The sequence below is a fragment of the Beta vulgaris genome, chromosome 1, assembly GCF_026745355.1.
Source record: "Beta vulgaris subsp. vulgaris cultivar EL10 chromosome 1, EL10.2, whole genome shotgun sequence".
In the NCBI taxonomy this organism is placed as follows: Eukaryota; Viridiplantae; Streptophyta; class Magnoliopsida; order Caryophyllales; family Amaranthaceae; genus Beta; species Beta vulgaris.
The window spans coordinates 1855530-1872866 of NC_079202.1; the positions used below are offsets into that span (position 1 = coordinate 1855530).

Below are 17337 nucleotides of genomic sequence, written 5' to 3' on the forward strand. Positions count from 1 at the left end.
GAGTCGGATGTTCGAATTTTAAGTAGGATGTTTGAATTTTATGTCGGATTGAATTCGGAGTCGGATGTTTGAATTTTAGGTCGATTCGGATTCGGATTTTCAGAGTCGGATTTTAGATCAGGCTGAATTCAGATTTTCAGAGTCAAACGTCGAAGTCGGACTCAGATTTAAAATCCAACTTCTTGTAGGGTCGGACTCAAGTTATGCATAATCCAATCCAAATCCGACCAATTGTCATTCCTAGTTCCATATAACTTTACTCGACGACAAAATCAAAGCCAAAGGTGAATAATGTGAATACCTAAAAAAAACTAAAATAAATAGAGAGAGAGAGAAGGATAATGTAGTTGCAGCAACAACAGCTGATAGGTGTTAATCTGCATGGACCCACACAAATGCTTTAAGTCCCACATGTCCCTATTCTTTAGCCACTCCAACACGTACCCACCGTACCCTCCCACGTGTCATTCCATCCTTTCTCTTCTCTTTATGTTGCCTTTCTTCTATTGGTTCATCTCTCCCCTTATATACTACTATAAGTACTAGTGTACTACTACTCTACTTAACCAGTTAACCCAACTCCTGTGACAAACAAGCCCTTTCTTATCATCTCACATTACCAAAAAAAAAAACACCAAAAAAGATGATTCAAGCGTTAAATATTCCATACTCATCAAAAACAGATGAGATTATGTCAAGATATAGGCCCATTGCACCAAAACCTGAGTTTCCTGCATCTAATTCTTCCACTAATAATAATGCCAACAATAACAACAACTATGATGTTCCTTTAGTTCCTGAGAAATTCCGGCAATCGCCTTATTTGAGGAACATATGGTCTCATCTTCAAGCCCGCCCTACTCGCACTCGAAAGCGAGGCGGCCGAAGCTCTAGCGGGATATCTCCTGCAACTGCGGCCGCCTTGCTTAGGAAACAACAACACCACCAACATCAACAACAACAACAACAACAAGAACAGACTAATAATATGGTAACTGCTAGTCCTACTTTCATGGGTTTGTGCTCTCCTTCTCAAGCATTTGCTAGACTATACATTGATCCCAATAACACCACCAACAATAGTAATAATAGTAACAATAGTAATAATGTGGTTGAGCTTCCTTTGTTGTCATGTCCAATGTTGAGTCATGAGACAGTTGATTTAAACAAGGTTGCTGTGGAGACGACCGTGCTGGAGGAGAGAGACTTACTGCTGCAGTTACAAGTCCCGAGCTGCAGCAGCGGTGGTAGAAGTGGTGGTAGTGGTGGTGGTAATGGTAATGTAATATCGCCGAGACCAGTTCGGCCTGTAGGGTCTAGCATTAGCATAGTGGGACAAATCAGCGAGGATTATGAATCTCAAGTAGTAGTAAAGGCACCTGAGGAAGTAGAGGCAGCCGCCGAGGCAGAGCTATTACCATCAATAATATCAGACCGAAACAACAAGGTCCGGATGGTTAACTCGGCATATAAGGAGCTAGTAGGGCAACCCGAATGCGTATGGCTCGATTCGATGTGTTCCGGGGGTAGGATCAGTGGGGAGGTTATGCTCCAATTGTCCAAATACTCTTCCGGGTTACCCGTTTCGAGTAACGGGTTCTCATGTTGGGTTAGGATTGAATGGGAGAGTGATGGGAAGAAAATTTCAATGAATGCATTTTGTGAAGTTGCAAGATTAGCATGTTTGTCTAAGGATTATCTTTTCTCTTGGAGGTTCCACACTAGAGAAGTCTCACCATCTGCCTCTAAAGTTGTATAATTGTGTTTTTTAGTAGTGTACATTTTTTTTTTTTTTGGATAAGATAAAGATCGAGTGCACCTTTTTGAAGGCGAGTAAGATTAAGAATCTCTAAAGATGAGGTTGGTGGGATTCGAACATGGGACTGCTGGTCCCTTTCTTGAGTTGTGTGCATGGATCATGGATGGGTGTAGTATATGATATGTATTTTGTAGTACTAGTAATTAGTATAGTAGTATATATAGACTTGTTATTGGTAGAATTATAGGAGGATAGAAACATCACTGATGTTTATAAGCCAAGTGGTTTTGATTTTAGAATATGGAAGTTTCTGCAGGTTGAATATTACAAGTGTTCCAAGAGGTAGAATACAAATATGAGTATTAATAGTTATTGCCGCTAAAATTATGCAATCATGGCCAAAGATATGTCCACGCACGTAACAAGTAGCGTGAAGTTTATGAAATTGTAGGGAGAAAAGAATAGTAGCATATCATCTTTCATGACAATATTAAATGCTTGTCTTATCAAATTGGGCCATTGTTAATAGGGGAGCATATTTATCCTCCAGACTTTTCAAAAACATAAAGCATGCAACTAGAGCTGGCCACGGGCCGTGCTGGGCTTGACCACGGGCCAGGCCCGCGGGCTGAAGTGGAATACGGGTCGGGCCAGGCCCGTGGCCCATCAAACTCGTGTCGTGCCGGGCCGGGCTGAAATTGTGGGAAACGTGTAATGGCCCGGCCCACGGGCCTGGCGGGCCGGGCTCATGCTCACCGCGGGCCTGGTCCGAAAATCATAGTTTTTGAAAAAAAAAATTGCAAGGCCCACGGGCTCGTGCCGGGCCCGGACCGAAATCTAAAATTTCCAAACGTGCAAGGCCCACAGCCCATGCTATGGCCAGCGGGCCGGGCCCATAGCGGGCTCGGGCCGGGGTCGGGCCAGCCCGACCCATGGCCACCTTTACAACTATGCAAGAAATCGGTTGAAATAGAATGCGTGGATTGATTTGCTATTTCCAGCTAGATGAGGGCCACAGAGCAATCAACCCTTTCTAAGTGCACTCCAGTCTCCAAGTGTACTCCTTGTCCATTGCGTATTAGAAATAGAAAGAATACCGCAGCAATTCGAAATGAGTAAGTATGCCATTAGGCATTAACTAATTAGATAAGATAAAATAATGAGAGTGAGGGATAACTTAATAGTTAGAGCTTTTCTTTTCGATTTCAGAAAGTTCTAGGATTGATTCTCATGCATCCTTGACAGTTGAGGGAATTGATTCTCATCCTTGACAGTTGGGGAGAATTTCGACTTGTCAAAGTTTTTGCTTATCTTATTAAAAAAAAATAACTAATAAGACAATGTGGCACATATATATATATATATAATATATAATATATAATTATTATATAATATATATATATATATATATATATATATATATATATATATATATATTATATATATATATATATATATAGGTTTAAGTTCATATGAGAACCACCCTTATGATGAGAACCGTAAGAACCACTCATTTTTCCTCATTTTACGAAGATTTTGATCATTTCATAATTTTTTTCTCATTTTTGTTTCACTTATTTTATGATTTTGCTCATTTAACAATCTTGTGCTCATTTATCAACGTTTTTGCTCATTTTATGTTTTGCTCATTTTACTTTTTTTTCTCATTGAACTTTTTTACGCTTTTTTTTTACGTTTTCTTCTTTATATTTTTGTACATTTTACGTTTTTGATAACTTAATATTTCTGTTCATTTTATGTTTCTGCTCATTTGTTACTTTTTTTGTTCATTTTAGGAAGTTTTTGTTCATTATAAGTGGTTCTCACGGTTCTCACCATAAGAGGGTTCTCACTAGAACCCAACCCTAATATAATATAATATATATAATATATATATAATATATATATATATATATATATATATATAATATGTTTAGATGAATTTGATAAGGTTTTATATGAGTGATTAATTTTACCATAACATAGATGTAAATAATCAATACAAAAAGTGCACTTAAGATAAAAGAAAATAAAAAGGTGAGCTATTGCAAAGAATAAAGGCAGATCAAACAAGTCCAAGCAAAACCACCAGCTTTACTTGTTTGATAAAATTTCAGCTTTGCGCCAAAATGCACTCTGGTCTGGAACTGAGATTTTCGCTTAAGCTTTGTTTAATATACGTAAAACATTTTCAGTGTAAAATGATTTTCATGGAAAATAATTTATAATGTAACTTACAATTTCAAAATTAGTTTTCTATGGTTTCATGTAAGAAAAATGATGAAAGGAAAGGAAAAATGAAAGGAAAAGTAAGGAAGTAGTGAGAGGACTAGAGGAGTGTACAAGAGAGAGAAGGAAAATAATTTTCCCTTCATTTTGAAAGGAAAGTGATTTTCCATCATTGTGAGAGTAATTTTACCCTAAGAGAAAATGATTTTACACTTTTTTGCCAACCAAATAATGTAAAACTGGAAATAGAAGAAAATAATTTTTCAGGAAAACGTTTTACGCCTTACCAAACGAAGTCTTAATATCACAATATTATACCAAAATTTCATTACTGCAACAAAATGGAATTGGAAACCCGGTAATTTAATCTATTGAACACCATACATAAAATATGACTATAATATAGGAACATATAGACTTACTCACAATGTGTGTACTTAACCTAAAATACAAGTCGATTTAGAATATCCGTATATTGCATGAAACAACAAACAAGTGCATTACTTACTCATGAATAGAGATTGCAGGGGTAATAGACCCTATCCAGATCCGTAGATCCAGATTCATTTTTTACGGATGTGGATCCTCAAATTTTGAACTCTATGGATTTGGGTAGGATCTGGATCCTCCTTGAAAAAGACGAATCTGGACCGGGTCCTAAATTATTACCCAGATCCAGATCCATTTTCTCATTTTTATAATATTATTATAGTTTAATATTATATTTTAAAAATATTATAATATTAATTACTACATGTAAAACGGATTTTCGCTTGAATTTCGGATTATTATTCTAATTAATGTGTGATTTTTGAGCGAATTTATGGGATAATTAAGTTCGAAAATTGGGTTGATAACTAATCTACAGTTTGATAATTGAATAGTTGTAAGTAGTTGCAACAGTTATTTTTCAAAAATTAAATGTATTTTTTAGTTGATATTAGATGACTTTATTATTTAAAATCTTTAATTATTGTGAAAATTAGGTTAGTTTGAAGACAATAGGCAAGGACCCATTTTGGATCCGTTTAGGACCCAGATTCATAGGATCCATACGGATCTGGATCTGGATCCTCATTCTTATTATCCAGTGGATCTGGTAGGATATGGATCCTTGTCTATGTTTTGCGGAAACGTTTAATTAACCAAAACAAGAATGCACAACAACCAAGCACGCACACAAGAAAACAAGAAAGCGAATAAAGAACACACAGATTTAACGAGGTTCACTATCAATGCGATAGCTACGTCCTCAATGCAGGGAAAAAGATTGTTTCACTATGAACGAGACGATTACAATTACAATAGACAAGATTCAATTGAATGTAATTGAATCTCAAAGACTCTCTAATCTTCTCTATTGTGTTTAAGCTAATCTCTCTCTGATATTTTGTGTTTTTCAATCTAAATATGAGTTAACATATTTATATGGAGTCTAAAAACTAAAAGCCCTAATTTGTCGAGTGAAAAAAATCGAGTGAAATCGCCTTCGCGTGCAGCAGGCTCAGCGACCTGCGTCGCACCCCGCGACAGGCGTCGCACCTCGCGACCAGCCACACAACAAGGAGCAAAGGATCGGAACGCTCACGACAGGCTCTGCGAGCCTCGTCGCACCTCACGACGCAGCTCGATGCTGCTTCTTTGCTACTCCAAATCAAGTCACATCTCACAAATCTCCACCTTGACTTGCATCTACCACACAACTCCACCTCGAACCAATAAAAAACGTACCTCTTCATCAATACACGAGATACTCTTTTTCCGTCCTGCACTTGCATCTTTAACCCGATGCCGGGTTTGCCCTCATATGAGTCTCACCCGATCTCGCCAAGATCGCTGACCACTCATCATGAACGACCCGGTCTCACAGCCTATGAGACCTATGTTGCGCATTCACCCAAATCCCAATTTATTACCCGTTGGGAATCAAATCGCCTTCACTGAACCGCAAACACACTAGCTCCACCTTAATCAAGACAAGCCAGTACCCTGCGAGTTGCTCCAACTAGAGCCATTTATACCTACGTCAAAGTACCCAAAACAAACACCCTTGGTGTAGGGGAACTTCCGTCAAAGTTCTTCTATGCTCGCGCCGGAGCACTCCACCCCCTTCTTACTGAAACGCAGGCAACTCCTCCCGGAGTTCCAATCTAGCTACCTCTAGGTGACTTCTCGCAGAACCACCTCTCGACCCAACACTCCCTGGCAAATACATGTCGTTCAAGACCCCATAGCTATATGCTGGCAAACAAGTATCGATAGAACCGAACCTTATCATACCAGACCGCTGCTGAAAGACCCTTGGTTGTTCTTCTTGATGACCTGCAGTTTCAATCAGTTGTGTAGTACTTCCCACAAACTCTACCTCATTGTTGACACTCTCATCCTCAACCCTAGTAATACTCTCCAACCCGATTGTTGAACTCATCCCCGTTGACTCTGACCCCTCAACCTGTGTAGAAGCCCCCATAAGCTCCACCTCACACTCAAGACCATCACTTTTCAACCCAGAATGCAGCTCAACTCGAATCATCTCTAAGTGCGTCCCTGCAAATCATACAAGTTACCCACATCTGACTTCACGCCACGAAGTAACTCACAAGAACCCTTCACCACATGTAACACTCCATCGCCTCCTCGGAATCGAAAACCCATACGGTCTAACATCCCAAGAGATATAAGATTTCTCTTAAGCTGTGGAACATGTCTCACGCCTCTAAGATCCCTAACTCTCCCATCATGCATTCTAAACCTCACTGAGCCTAGTCCAACCACCTCACACACCGTATTGTCACCCAAAGTCACACTACTCTTGCATAAGCTATAGGTCGAAAATATCTCCTTGTCAGAACACATATGTGAAGAACATCCACTATCAAGAACCCACTTATCTTCTAAGCGTTTCTCCTCATGGACAATTAGAGTTAAATCCTCCTCAGAATCGTAGTCAACTTTATTTTATTTTGCAAAAGAAGCCGACCCACCTTCTTAGGGCACTCACTCTTCCAATGACCCGGTTCTTTATAATAATGGCAAAGTTCACTACTTTAAGGCCCTTCGACCTAGGTTTTATCCTATCCCTACTCGAATCTCCCTTATTTTTCTCAGCATTTGCTACCAAACATGCAGAATAATCACGATCCTCTACCATATCACCAGTTGCTTTATGACGCAATTTCCTAGTGTAAAGTGTCGACTTTACATCCTCCAACGACACATTTTCTTTTCCAACCACAAAAGACTCTCCAAAATGCTCATAGCTACTTGACAATGAAACCAACAATATCAATGCTGCATCCCCATCCTCAATCTTAACATCTAAATTACGCAAATCCAGTAAAATAGAATTCAAACGATCGAGATGATCTTTTAGGGACATACCTTCTCTCATGCGTAGGCCGAACAACCTTTGCTTCAATAGCAATTTGTTTGTGAGCGATTTTGTCATGTACAAACTCTCCCGTTTCAACTACAAACCTGCAGATTTGATTTCCTCTGCAACCTTTGTGATGACATCGTCCGCCAAGCATAGCAAGATAGTGGAGTGTGCTCTTTCCTCCATAGATTCCAATTCGGCCTCAGTCAGACCAGTCAGATTTCCCTCTTTTGCTGTCATTGTGAAACCCTTAATCAATGGTTTTCAGATACCTTGTTGTTTCAATAAAGCTCTCACCTTTATCTGCCATAGCCCAAATCTATTCCTACCCGTGAACTTGTCGATCTTTAAGGTTGTTGTTGCCATGTCCCAAAAGTGATTAACCCCGGTGTTAACTTGTAGCTCTTTGATACCACTTGTTATGCGGAAACGTTTAATTAACCAAAACAAGAATGCACAACAACCAAGCACACACACAAGAAAACAAGAAAGCGAATAAAGAACACACAGATTTAACGAGGTTCACTATCAATGCGATAGCTACGTCCTTAAGGCAGGGAAAAAGATTGTTTCACTATGAATGAGACAATTACAATTACAATAGTCAAGATTCAATTGAATCTCAAAAAATCTCTCTAATCTTCTCTATTGTGTTTAAGCTAATCTCTCTCTGATATTTTGTGTTTTTCAATCTAAATATGAGTCAACATATTTATATGGAGTGTAAAAAATACAAGCCCTAATTTGTCGAGTGAAATCGCCTTCGCGTGCAACAGGCTCCACGACCCGCGTCGCACCTCGCGACCAGCCACACAACAAGGAGCGAAGGAACGCTCGCGACAGGCTCTGCGAGCCTCGTCGCACCTCGTGACGACTGTCGCACCTCGCGACCCGGCTCGGTGCTGCTTCTTCGCTACTCGAAATCAAGTCACATCTCACAGCCTAACAAACAGTTCTGGATCTGGATCCTAGAGGATCCTGTCCAGATCCTACCCATTGCCATCTCTACTCATGAATGCAACCGTTCATCTCTTAGGGACTAGGGTCATACCAAGCCTTGGGTAGTAAGTATTTTTTTCTCATATGATAGGAGGGCAATAATTGAATTGCCATGGTTGAATTACAATTTACAATACATGTGGTTTGAGGGGTGCTGCTATTGCAGCATCTATGATCTATCTAATGTTGATGGGATCGCGAGAAGTCGAAGCTAGTCCAGGGAAATGATAAGATCTTTAAAATCGAAAACCAGTCAGTCAGCTTTCGCAGCAACACCATCTCTAAGTTGAACTCCGACATAGCAGATGAAAAAGTCGGCACCCCCAGGTTTACGAGCCTAAAGTCACACCAAACCCATGTCATAAGGAAGGGGAGCATCAATGCTAAAAAAATACAAACAGCATTATCTCAGTAAATCAGAAGTCATACATGATGCAGAAATTAGTGAAAGATGGTTAATACACTAGCTTTGAAATGTCATGCAGAAATCTATTACTGACATTTTCTCATATTCAGTGTCCTATTGGCTCTTTCAGTTCAAAGTTTTTCTCAATTGTTACCATCTTCTGGGATATTTAATTGCTAATCTAAGGCACAAGTGGGATAGTCTTAAAGATTCAAAATGCATAGTTACCTCAAGATCAGTGGTTTATAAGAAACTCTCTGCAAAATAAAATCATTATATGGAAGGACAATTAAACAAACCTCTCGTATCTGTTGTACTGCAACAGGTCTCCCTCCACTCCTTGATGTAGGTTCATTTTCATCGAAACCTAGAAACTCTCCCGAGTCTCCGAAAAGCAATTGATTGACAAATATGTTTATGAGTGGAGCTTCAAGGATCGACGCAACAGGCTTCATGACGAGAAAGTTATAGTTAATATTTTGAACTGGGAACAAATACATACATAACTAGAACTTGGATGCATAGAAAATAGTTAAGCTTTCAGTTTTAATACTGAAGTAGCACCACTCATTGGTGAAAAGGATTCATCAATTACTTAGGGGGCGTTTGGTTGTCATGGGATAAAGGGAATGGAATCAAGAAAGGGGTAGAGAGGGAAAGGAAAGCAAAACCCTTAGATGTTAAGTGTTGTTTGGTTGGTATAAATTTTTTTTCTTCCTCCTACCTCTCTTCCACCATAGCACCACCAGTTCCTCCTCCCTTGTAGTTCTGCCGCCACCCTCTCCCCATCTAGTAGCGTCGCGAGCCGCCGCACCCCTCCCTGCGTCGCATCCGCCGCCGCCGCCACCCTCTCCCTGCGTCGCGTCTTCTCGCACCCCGTCCCTGCGTCGCATCCGCCCGCCCGCCACCCTCTCCCTGCGTCGCGTCTTCTTGCTCCCCCTCCCCTGCGTCGCATCCGCCCGCCCGTCACCCTCGTACTCTTCTGCACTCTCCTCCCCTGTTGTCGCGTCCGCCCATCCAGTAGCGTCGCGAGTTAGGGTTCCGCCAGCATGTCTGTAAAAACAGAGCTTCAAACGGTGGTCGGGTTAGGGTTTCGGTGGTTGGGTTAGGGTTTCGGTGATCGGGTTAGGGTTTCGGTGGTTGGGTTAGGGTTGCCGGCGGGTGGGTGGTCAAGGAAGTGGTTGGATGGTGGTGGTTGGGTGGTGGCCGGTTAGTGGTGGTAATGATTGGGTTAGGTTGTGATGGTTTGGTGGTGGTGGTTGGATGGTCAAGGAGGTGGGCTATGGTGAGTCAAAGAAAGGGAATGTGAAACCTTGGGGGGGTGTGGGTAATCAAATTAGAGGGATTTGGGGGTAAAGAGGGGAAAGGGGGAGAAAAGAAACCCCCAAAACAAACAACATAAAAGGGAATCAAGAGGTTCTATTCCCTTTCCCTTTCCAGTTTTCCCCAAACCAAACGCCCCCTTAATGCTATAATCAGACATGACAATCACGACTAACAAGCACACTTCTGAACTAGTAAATGTCATACATTAATCATCTGACGGAAGCCTCCAGATACAAGATAAACATCAATGTTTCTAGCCTTAAGCTTCTTAACCAGTTCTGCTATGCCAGGAGAAAGTCTGTATATCAATGAGCTCGACTGGTTAATATTTTATCTACTTAATTTATAAGCAGGCTTTATAACAATGGAGTGCACAATGCAGAACAATCCCAAGCTGAATTAAACGGAAAAGAACAACAGAGTAAAATCTATTTAGTGAAGCCTCACATGAATTGGCAAGAAAAAGTTATGCTGCTGATTCTATACATTTATGTAAGTATCCGTGATCTCCAATTTCCTTGTTAAAAGCTAAGATTAACCATCATTAATAAGAGAAATTCCTATTCATCTAAGTGCAGAAGAAAAGTGAAAACCCTGAGGAAGATAGATGCATCTACAATGGCGGAGAATTTGTTCGTGGAAATAAACAAGACCTACAGAAGGATGATCAATAATGAAAATTATAAAGGGAAATACATCATTTTAGTATACATAGAGGTCATGAATAAGTCATTAAAATTTTGGAAATATAGAAGTTTCCTCTTCGTCATCTATATAAGACCATGAGCTTCAAGATACTGTATTGCACTCATTAAAATACAGAATTAAACATGCAGATGCACAGAAGAACACATAAATACGCGATCTAGTATTCTATGCCACCAAAGAAAACTAGGAAAGAGGAAGCAAGTCATTTACGCATCTAAAGTCACAGAACAGAGAAACTTAGTGGAACACTAATATTATTGCCGACATCACTCAACTATGAACCAGCAACTTTCGTCAAATGAATTGATAGGTCTGAAGCCAACAATTCTATTTAGCTTGCAGTAAGACCAGTTGAACACTTATGAATTATGATACATGGTCTCTACGATTCATCTAGAGTAATGCAGAATACTAAACAATCCCAAACAGAAAAGGACGCTAGTACAGTTGAACATGTTGTACAGTTGCAGCAAAGTCCCTGTAAGACTGTAAGTTAGGTGATCATCGAGAAAATGACCATACAAAAATATATTTAACAAACGGGTAAATGATAAATCAAGCTAAAGTTAAGAGGACGAAATCTTAGAGTTTTTGGCATGAAGCATTTAGAATTTTAGACAATATGTAAAACCTAATAGGAACCTGTTTTGTTAAATTTACTCAATCCAGAGGTTTCCTGTCAGCTTACCTTGGAGGCCTCTTCTCTAGGTAATCCTGGAGTTGGAAAACTTCACTGAGTAACCATTACAACAATAAAGATGGAGATCAAGTTGTAAGTGAAGCAAATGAGAGTGATGGGCCAAGTACAGCAAAAGTGAGGCCAGTTCTTATGCATCAAGCATAAAACATACTGATATGCATAATAATGTCCTAGAGGCTAGAGGTCATCACAGGATTGCCTGTATACAAACAGAAAAAAACATTAAAGGCTTCCTTATTAACAGAAGATAAATCAATCACCATAGTGGTGTATATGACGCTTTACGCCTAAAAACAAGCCCAGCTAGTATAACAGAAAAAAACAATCCATCAACAAACAGACTTCATGTCCACCTACAGGAAACAAATGACTCTTTTTACAAACAAATAATTTCTCCTATAATAAAAGGAGGTAAAAAGTGCAGTAAACTGTCGATCATAAACAAGAATTCACACTCTTTTATCAGCAATACTAAAAAAACCAAATACCAAATGGTTGTCCAAGTTGTGCCCAATGAAATGTAAGTTAACTGGTCAAGGGAAAAAGAGGGAGAGAGAATTAACTGCAAATGACTCCGGAAGTTCCTGATAAAATGTTTAACATACAGTAACCTTTGCATGGCAGTGTGCTGTCAAACCGTTCTGTGGTTGAAGCTTCAAGTGGCTGGATTGAAGCCATAACTGAGTTCGTCAGTTTGGAGTCCTTCATCATCCCAAATACACTCTGGTGTAGCTTTCCGACTAATCTTCGGGAAGCAGCTGTGAGTAAAGAGTGATTACATTCCTTTTCATGATAAACAGGAACTTTCACAATATGTGCACTTATCAGGGCTTCCATGATAACCACGCTCCTGGTATATAACAATAAGAATAAAGGCAGGAAAGAGTATAATTACAAAGCATAACCAGGATAGCACAAATCTTAAATCACATACTTCCATGGACTAAAATATAGCGTATGAACTCCTTTTCTAACAGGAGAAGTCCTGCAAGATCAGCAAATGTAATCTAAAAAGACTAGTAGACTACCAAAAAAGCTATATCAAGAAAGAATAATTGAAAAATGGCTTCAAATCCCCTATACGTTCAGAGTTATTTCTCCTACCAAGGAGCTGCTCGCCAATAATGGGTCATCACATGTTCAATACCGAAGGATAGAACAACACACAAAAACAGAAAACATCAGCGAAGCTGGTAACCACCATTCCAACCTGTTAAAAGAAACATAGATTCAAATAAAAGGTAAATCAAGCACATCATCACGATTCTTCATTCCATTTTGTTCTCGAATCAAAGCAATTGTTTATTTATTTGTGGATCACGGAGTCCCTGCTAATCCACAAATCAACAAGGATAGACCCGGAAGTCCTTGCCAGTCATATCATAATGTAAACTCGGGAGATCATGCTAGTTTACAAATCCAAATGGTCATATTTCAACAATAACCTCTAGTGTGCTTACCAGCACAACCCTATAAACAATAATTCTTTGATCTTCACTTTAATCTTCATCATTATCAAATTATTGAATCATTCAATTATTTCATGTTTTATTAATCACTCAAAGCTATGTTGCTCGGACTCTTCATTTCACCTCAAGTACCCGTGTCGGATCTTCGACACTCGGACATGGGTGGGACACTTGGACACTTTGTTTTAGGCTAAAAAATAGAAAAAAATTCAAAAAATAGCCGAGTCGAACACTTGGACACATACCCGTGTCGGACATGGGTACCCGAGTCTGAGCAACATAGACTCAAAGCATCAATCATATTCCAATTCAATCAAATCAAATCATTCGAATTATCCTAATTCTATCAAATGTTTAATGTTTCAAAGTCACATTTACACTCATTTGATAATATTTAAACCGAGATAAATAGTTTCACTTATTCCATATAAGTTTTAGAGTCACATACTTATAAAATTCAGGTTATAAATGTTCCAAATCAAGTTTCACTTATTCCATATAAGTTTTAGAGTCACATACGTATAAAATTCAGGTTATAAATGTTCCAAATCAAGGTTGTAAACGCACAAAATACCAATAAAAGTTTACTTTTTATAAAATGATGATATTTTAAAATCATAAGAGCTTCTTTAAAAATCTAGACAGCATGTATGAACAGCAAAAAATCATGTTTCCAGTTCACAAAATGCTAAGTTCAAGAAAACTAGAGAAAGAATGGGATTACCTTGACTGAAGTTCTAGCACAAACAAGAGACTTTCTACTCTTCCTTTCAAAAAAAAAAAAAAGAGACTTTCTACTCTTGGGTTTGCTCTGCTTATCCTAAAATCACCCACAACTTCACAAGTCAAGAAATAGAGTAGAGAATTAGTCTCCAAATGAGATTTAGACTAGGTTTTAAAAGATTAGAGAGTAACATTGCCAATTTATTGAACTGTGTGTTCAACATCTCAAAATTAAACTAAGTAAAGCTATTGGTGACTTAAACCTTTGCAAATATAGAAGTTCCCAAAGTAAAAGCCCTTTCTGTTGGTAACGATGTTTCTTTATTAAGTTTCAATAGTTCAAGGTTGTTAGATAACAACAAATAGAATATATTTCAGAAATAATAATCAAAGATTATCAATTCATACTTAAAATCTTTCAAGTTAGTATATAGAAATTTGAAAATATTTATTTCACTAGAAGATATTTTTATACAGTTCAAGGTTTAAATTATACACAAAACTTCTTCCTATAGTAAAAAGTCTTTCAAACATGTTTGAAAAGTGAAGACTATGCTAAAATGGGAATCTAAAACCACTCATATTTCTTAATTATTATTACTTAACATTACATGAAGTATAAAACTGAAACTACAAAAATAACATTTCCAAATACTTTTATCATATCCATACTTCAAAACTAAATCAAAATAGGAAGTAAAGTGGTATAAAAATCTGACCTTTAACTCATGAACTTGAAGCATAATATCAACCTCAAAAATCAGAAAGATAAGGAAGTATTGTTGGGTTTATTTATGGCCAAAATTACACATGCTCGTTTGGTAAGGCGGTGAGCATCAAATATATTGCTCCATAGCATGTTCTAGAATACTAAAATATTTCAAATGATACTTTCAAATATGTTTATCATGTGAGTACATGATTTATCTAGAAAATGCTGACAAAATCAAGACCATCTAATACAAAGACAAAGCTCATACACCATCAACAAGATTGTGAGAAAATGGTGTGCTACATGGCTCCTTTTGAGCTCATATGATTGGGAACATTTGATATATGGTGATTTTTCCGCAACCTGCTAGTATGATAGTGTCGAATAATTAAACCGCCTATATTGTTTTATAAATGTGGAGCTCAACATTCATATTGGATGCAATCCAACAATGCCATGGAGTCATTACATAATCCTCCAAATTTAATGAGGTTTCATTCCTCTACCACTCTTAGGGTGTTCATTCCACACACAATCTCTCTAATTCACTATTCGTCCTATGTAATACTCCTTTGTGAGTTTGTACTACAGTGAGAGTTATAATTGTATTACTCAGCCTCTTAATTGAGGTTCTTGTACTCTCCTATTACTTTCGGGTACTTATCGTCTATGGTTTTTTTTCCTTTGTTTGAAGATTTTCCCACGTTAAATATTGTGTGTCCATTTTTTTTACTACTTTTCTTACCATATTTCAAACTCTAATTATTTTTCTGAATATCTATCTCTTTAATTTGCTTCCACTACGCACTCACATCATTAACAAGTATAATTACATGGATCAACAAGAATTTTGTATGCCCACTACAAGTAAACTAATCAGGTTATAAAATCAGAAATTACTCCAACAATTAGGCTAATTAAAATTATACATATAATCAAAATTCTAACTGCAATCACAGGGGACGACAGGCAGGGAAGGGCGCGAACGCCGACGATGGAGGACGCGTAGGGAGGGGAAAAGTGCGCAAATTCAAAGGGGTGCAAATCTAATTGTATATTTACAATGTTAAGAGAAAATGAAACACTGATTACACAATTTCATTGTTAATATGATATGGGTATTATAGTATAAGATCAAACACATTAAATCACACAAATGAAATACAAAAAGTACCCATATCAAATAGAAACGAATAAATTCAGAATGCCAGTTAAAGAGAGGGGAAAGAGAGAAAGAGAATCATACCAGTAGAAGCAAAGATATGGTGGAAGAGGGTAAATATTACTATATCAGTATACAGCAAATGTGAAATGTTAGCATGAGAATTGAGAGGGGTAAGATCATCCTTAGTGATGATTGAGAAAAAAATCAAGTGGTTGATCTTTAAAAAGAAAAATTAATTTTTTTGGCTTTTTCCCACCCAAAACGTCATATTTCTGACACGCGTGTCATAATTTCAAAGTCTAACAGGTAAGATAAATAATAAAATTACAATATCTTAAGAAATAAAAAGTAAAAAAAAAAAAAATAAGAAAATTATCAATGGCTCTATCTTCAGAGCAGTGTATTTTTTGTACAACACGCCACATGGAACCCAAACCGTGTGGCCACATTACTGTAGCTCTTCCTCCTTCCCCGCCCAATTTCTCTTCCCCTCACATTTTTCATTTTCTCTCTCCTCTCACCCAATTCCTCTTTGATCCTCCTTCACAAGTTGCTTGACATGAATTGCCATCATTCATGGTCTCCACTCACCACCTTCACAATCTTCAACCCCCATTTTCAAAACCTTCAACTACTTGATTTCAAATTGACTTCTCTACAAGTCTATGCCTTTACCTTTGATGGTAAAAGTGGGATTTCATTGAACAATTTGACCACCAAAAGTCAAGATCTAGGTCAATAGTTGTCGAAAAACGCTTAGAGGTCTCTTTTTATGGTAAGTTCTCAATTTTCTCTTTCTTTTAAATTCTGTGGTAGTGTTAAGTGTTAAGCATGGAGCATGTGACGGTGGTGTGGTGGTTCCGATAGTAGGGTGGTTGTATTGGGCGGTCATATGGTGGTTTTGGTTGGTGGGTTTTGGGCAAGGTTGTGGTAAGCTTGTTGGAGATTGTACTTTCTCTCTCCTACTAAGTACTCGATTCCCCTAGATTTAATAAAAATAACTTCTAGTTGCAGAATAAGTAACCCCTAGTTTCAGTAAAAATAACTCCTTATAATTACAAAAGTAATCTCTTATAATTACAAAAAGTAACCCTAGTTTCAATAAAACTAATTCATTATATTACAAAAAAGTAACTTACACTTTCAGTAAAAGTAACCCCTAGTTATAGTAAAAGTAACCCCCTTATAGTTACAAAAAGTAACCTATACTTTCAGTAAAAGTAACCCCTAGTTATAGCAAAAGTATCCCCCTTAGAGTTACAAAAAGTAACATATACTTTCAGTAAAAATAACTCCTAGTTATAGTAAAAGTAACCCCTAGTTATAGCAAAAGTAACCTATACTTTCAATAAAAGTAACCCCTATTTATAGTACGGTTTTTTCACCATATACCCCAGACAAATTTTTTTTGCACCGTATACCCTTTCAACTTTCCAAATTCACCATATACCCTTCACTTTTAAAAAAATACATCAACTTACCCTTTTGACTAACGGTGTTAGACATCCATTAGTCATTAGGCCCTAATCTCTCCTAAACCTAATTAACTATCATAAACCCTAAATAACTCTAAAAACCCTAAAAGCCCAAAAAAACACCCTAAAAACCCATCAGTCCACCAACCCACCAGCCAACTCCAAGCCCACCCCAAGCCCAGCCCCACCACTCCCACCCCCACCACCCCAAGCCCCACCACCTCCACCACCCCAACCCAGCTGCAACCTCGCCAGTCCACCCCCACCCCCACCCCCATCCAGCCGGATTT

The 17337-nt window shown here is 38.2% G+C and overlaps 3 protein-coding genes across 5 annotated transcripts; 1 reads left to right on the plus strand and 2 right to left on the minus strand.

Annotated features, from left to right (window-relative positions):
- Window positions 1-536: 536 nt before the first annotated feature.
- Window positions 537-2131, plus strand: LOC104901936 (uncharacterized). The gene has a single exon (XM_010689566.4). The coding sequence runs from the start codon at window positions 644-646 to the stop codon at window positions 1757-1759; it is 1116 nt and encodes a 371-aa protein (XP_010687868.2). The 5' UTR covers window positions 537-643; the 3' UTR covers window positions 1760-2131.
- Window positions 2132-7814: 5683 nt separating this feature from the next.
- On the minus strand, window positions 7815-11531 carry LOC104902837 (phosphoserine phosphatase, chloroplastic). Its single transcript, XM_010690759.4, has 4 exons — window positions 11492-11531; window positions 10300-10393; window positions 9069-9218; window positions 7815-8700 (listed from the first exon to the last, which is right to left on the minus strand). The coding sequence occupies exons 2-4, from the start codon at window positions 10306-10308 to the stop codon at window positions 8617-8619; spliced, it is 243 nt and encodes an 80-aa protein (XP_010689061.3). The 5' UTR covers window positions 10309-10393; window positions 11492-11531; the 3' UTR covers window positions 7815-8616.
- LOC125499309 (uncharacterized) lies at window positions 11028-16416 on the minus strand. 3 transcript variants are annotated; one of them, XM_057393419.1, is made up of 5 exons: window positions 15654-16416; window positions 12608-12713; window positions 12438-12488; window positions 12067-12353; window positions 11028-11702 (listed from the first exon to the last, which is right to left on the minus strand). In XM_057393419.1, exons 2-5 carry the CDS (start codon window positions 12634-12636, stop codon window positions 11674-11676), a joined length of 396 nt encoding a protein of 131 aa, XP_057249402.1. In that variant the 5' UTR covers window positions 12637-12713; window positions 15654-16416; the 3' UTR covers window positions 11028-11673. The 3 variants fall into 3 exon arrangements, with proteins under 3 accessions (XP_057249402.1, XP_057249413.1, XP_048503690.1); XM_057393430.1 differs by lacking the exon at window positions 15654-16416 and having other exon boundaries at window positions 12115-12353; window positions 12608-15647; XM_048647733.2 differs by lacking the exon at window positions 15654-16416 and having other exon boundaries at window positions 12608-15647.
- Window positions 16417-17337: the final 921 nt, after the last annotated feature.

What these genes read in the sequence shown, in the direction of transcription:
- LOC104901936 (XM_010689566.4), top strand. Translation starts at nt 644, where the DNA reads ATGATTCAAGCGTTAAATATTCCATACTCATCAAAAACAGATGAGATT.
- LOC104902837 (XM_010690759.4), bottom strand. An exon ending in CAGTACAACAGATACGAGAG is followed by an intron (nt 8,701 to 9,068) that starts GTTTGTTTAATT and finishes GTGTGACTTTAG; the next exon opens with GCTCGTAAACCTGGGGGTGC.
- LOC125499309 (XM_057393419.1), bottom strand. Translation starts at nt 12,636, where the DNA reads ATGACCCATTATTGGCGAGCAGCTCCTTG. An exon ending in TATTGGCGAGCAGCTCCTTG is followed by an intron (nt 12,489 to 12,607) that starts GTAGGAGAAATA and finishes CTGATCTTGCAG; the next exon opens with GACTTCTCCTGTTAGAAAAG. An exon ending in AACTTCCGGAGTCATTTGCA is followed by an intron (nt 11,703 to 12,066) that starts GTTAATTCTCTC and finishes GTTTGTATACAG; the next exon opens with GCAATCCTGTGATGACCTCT.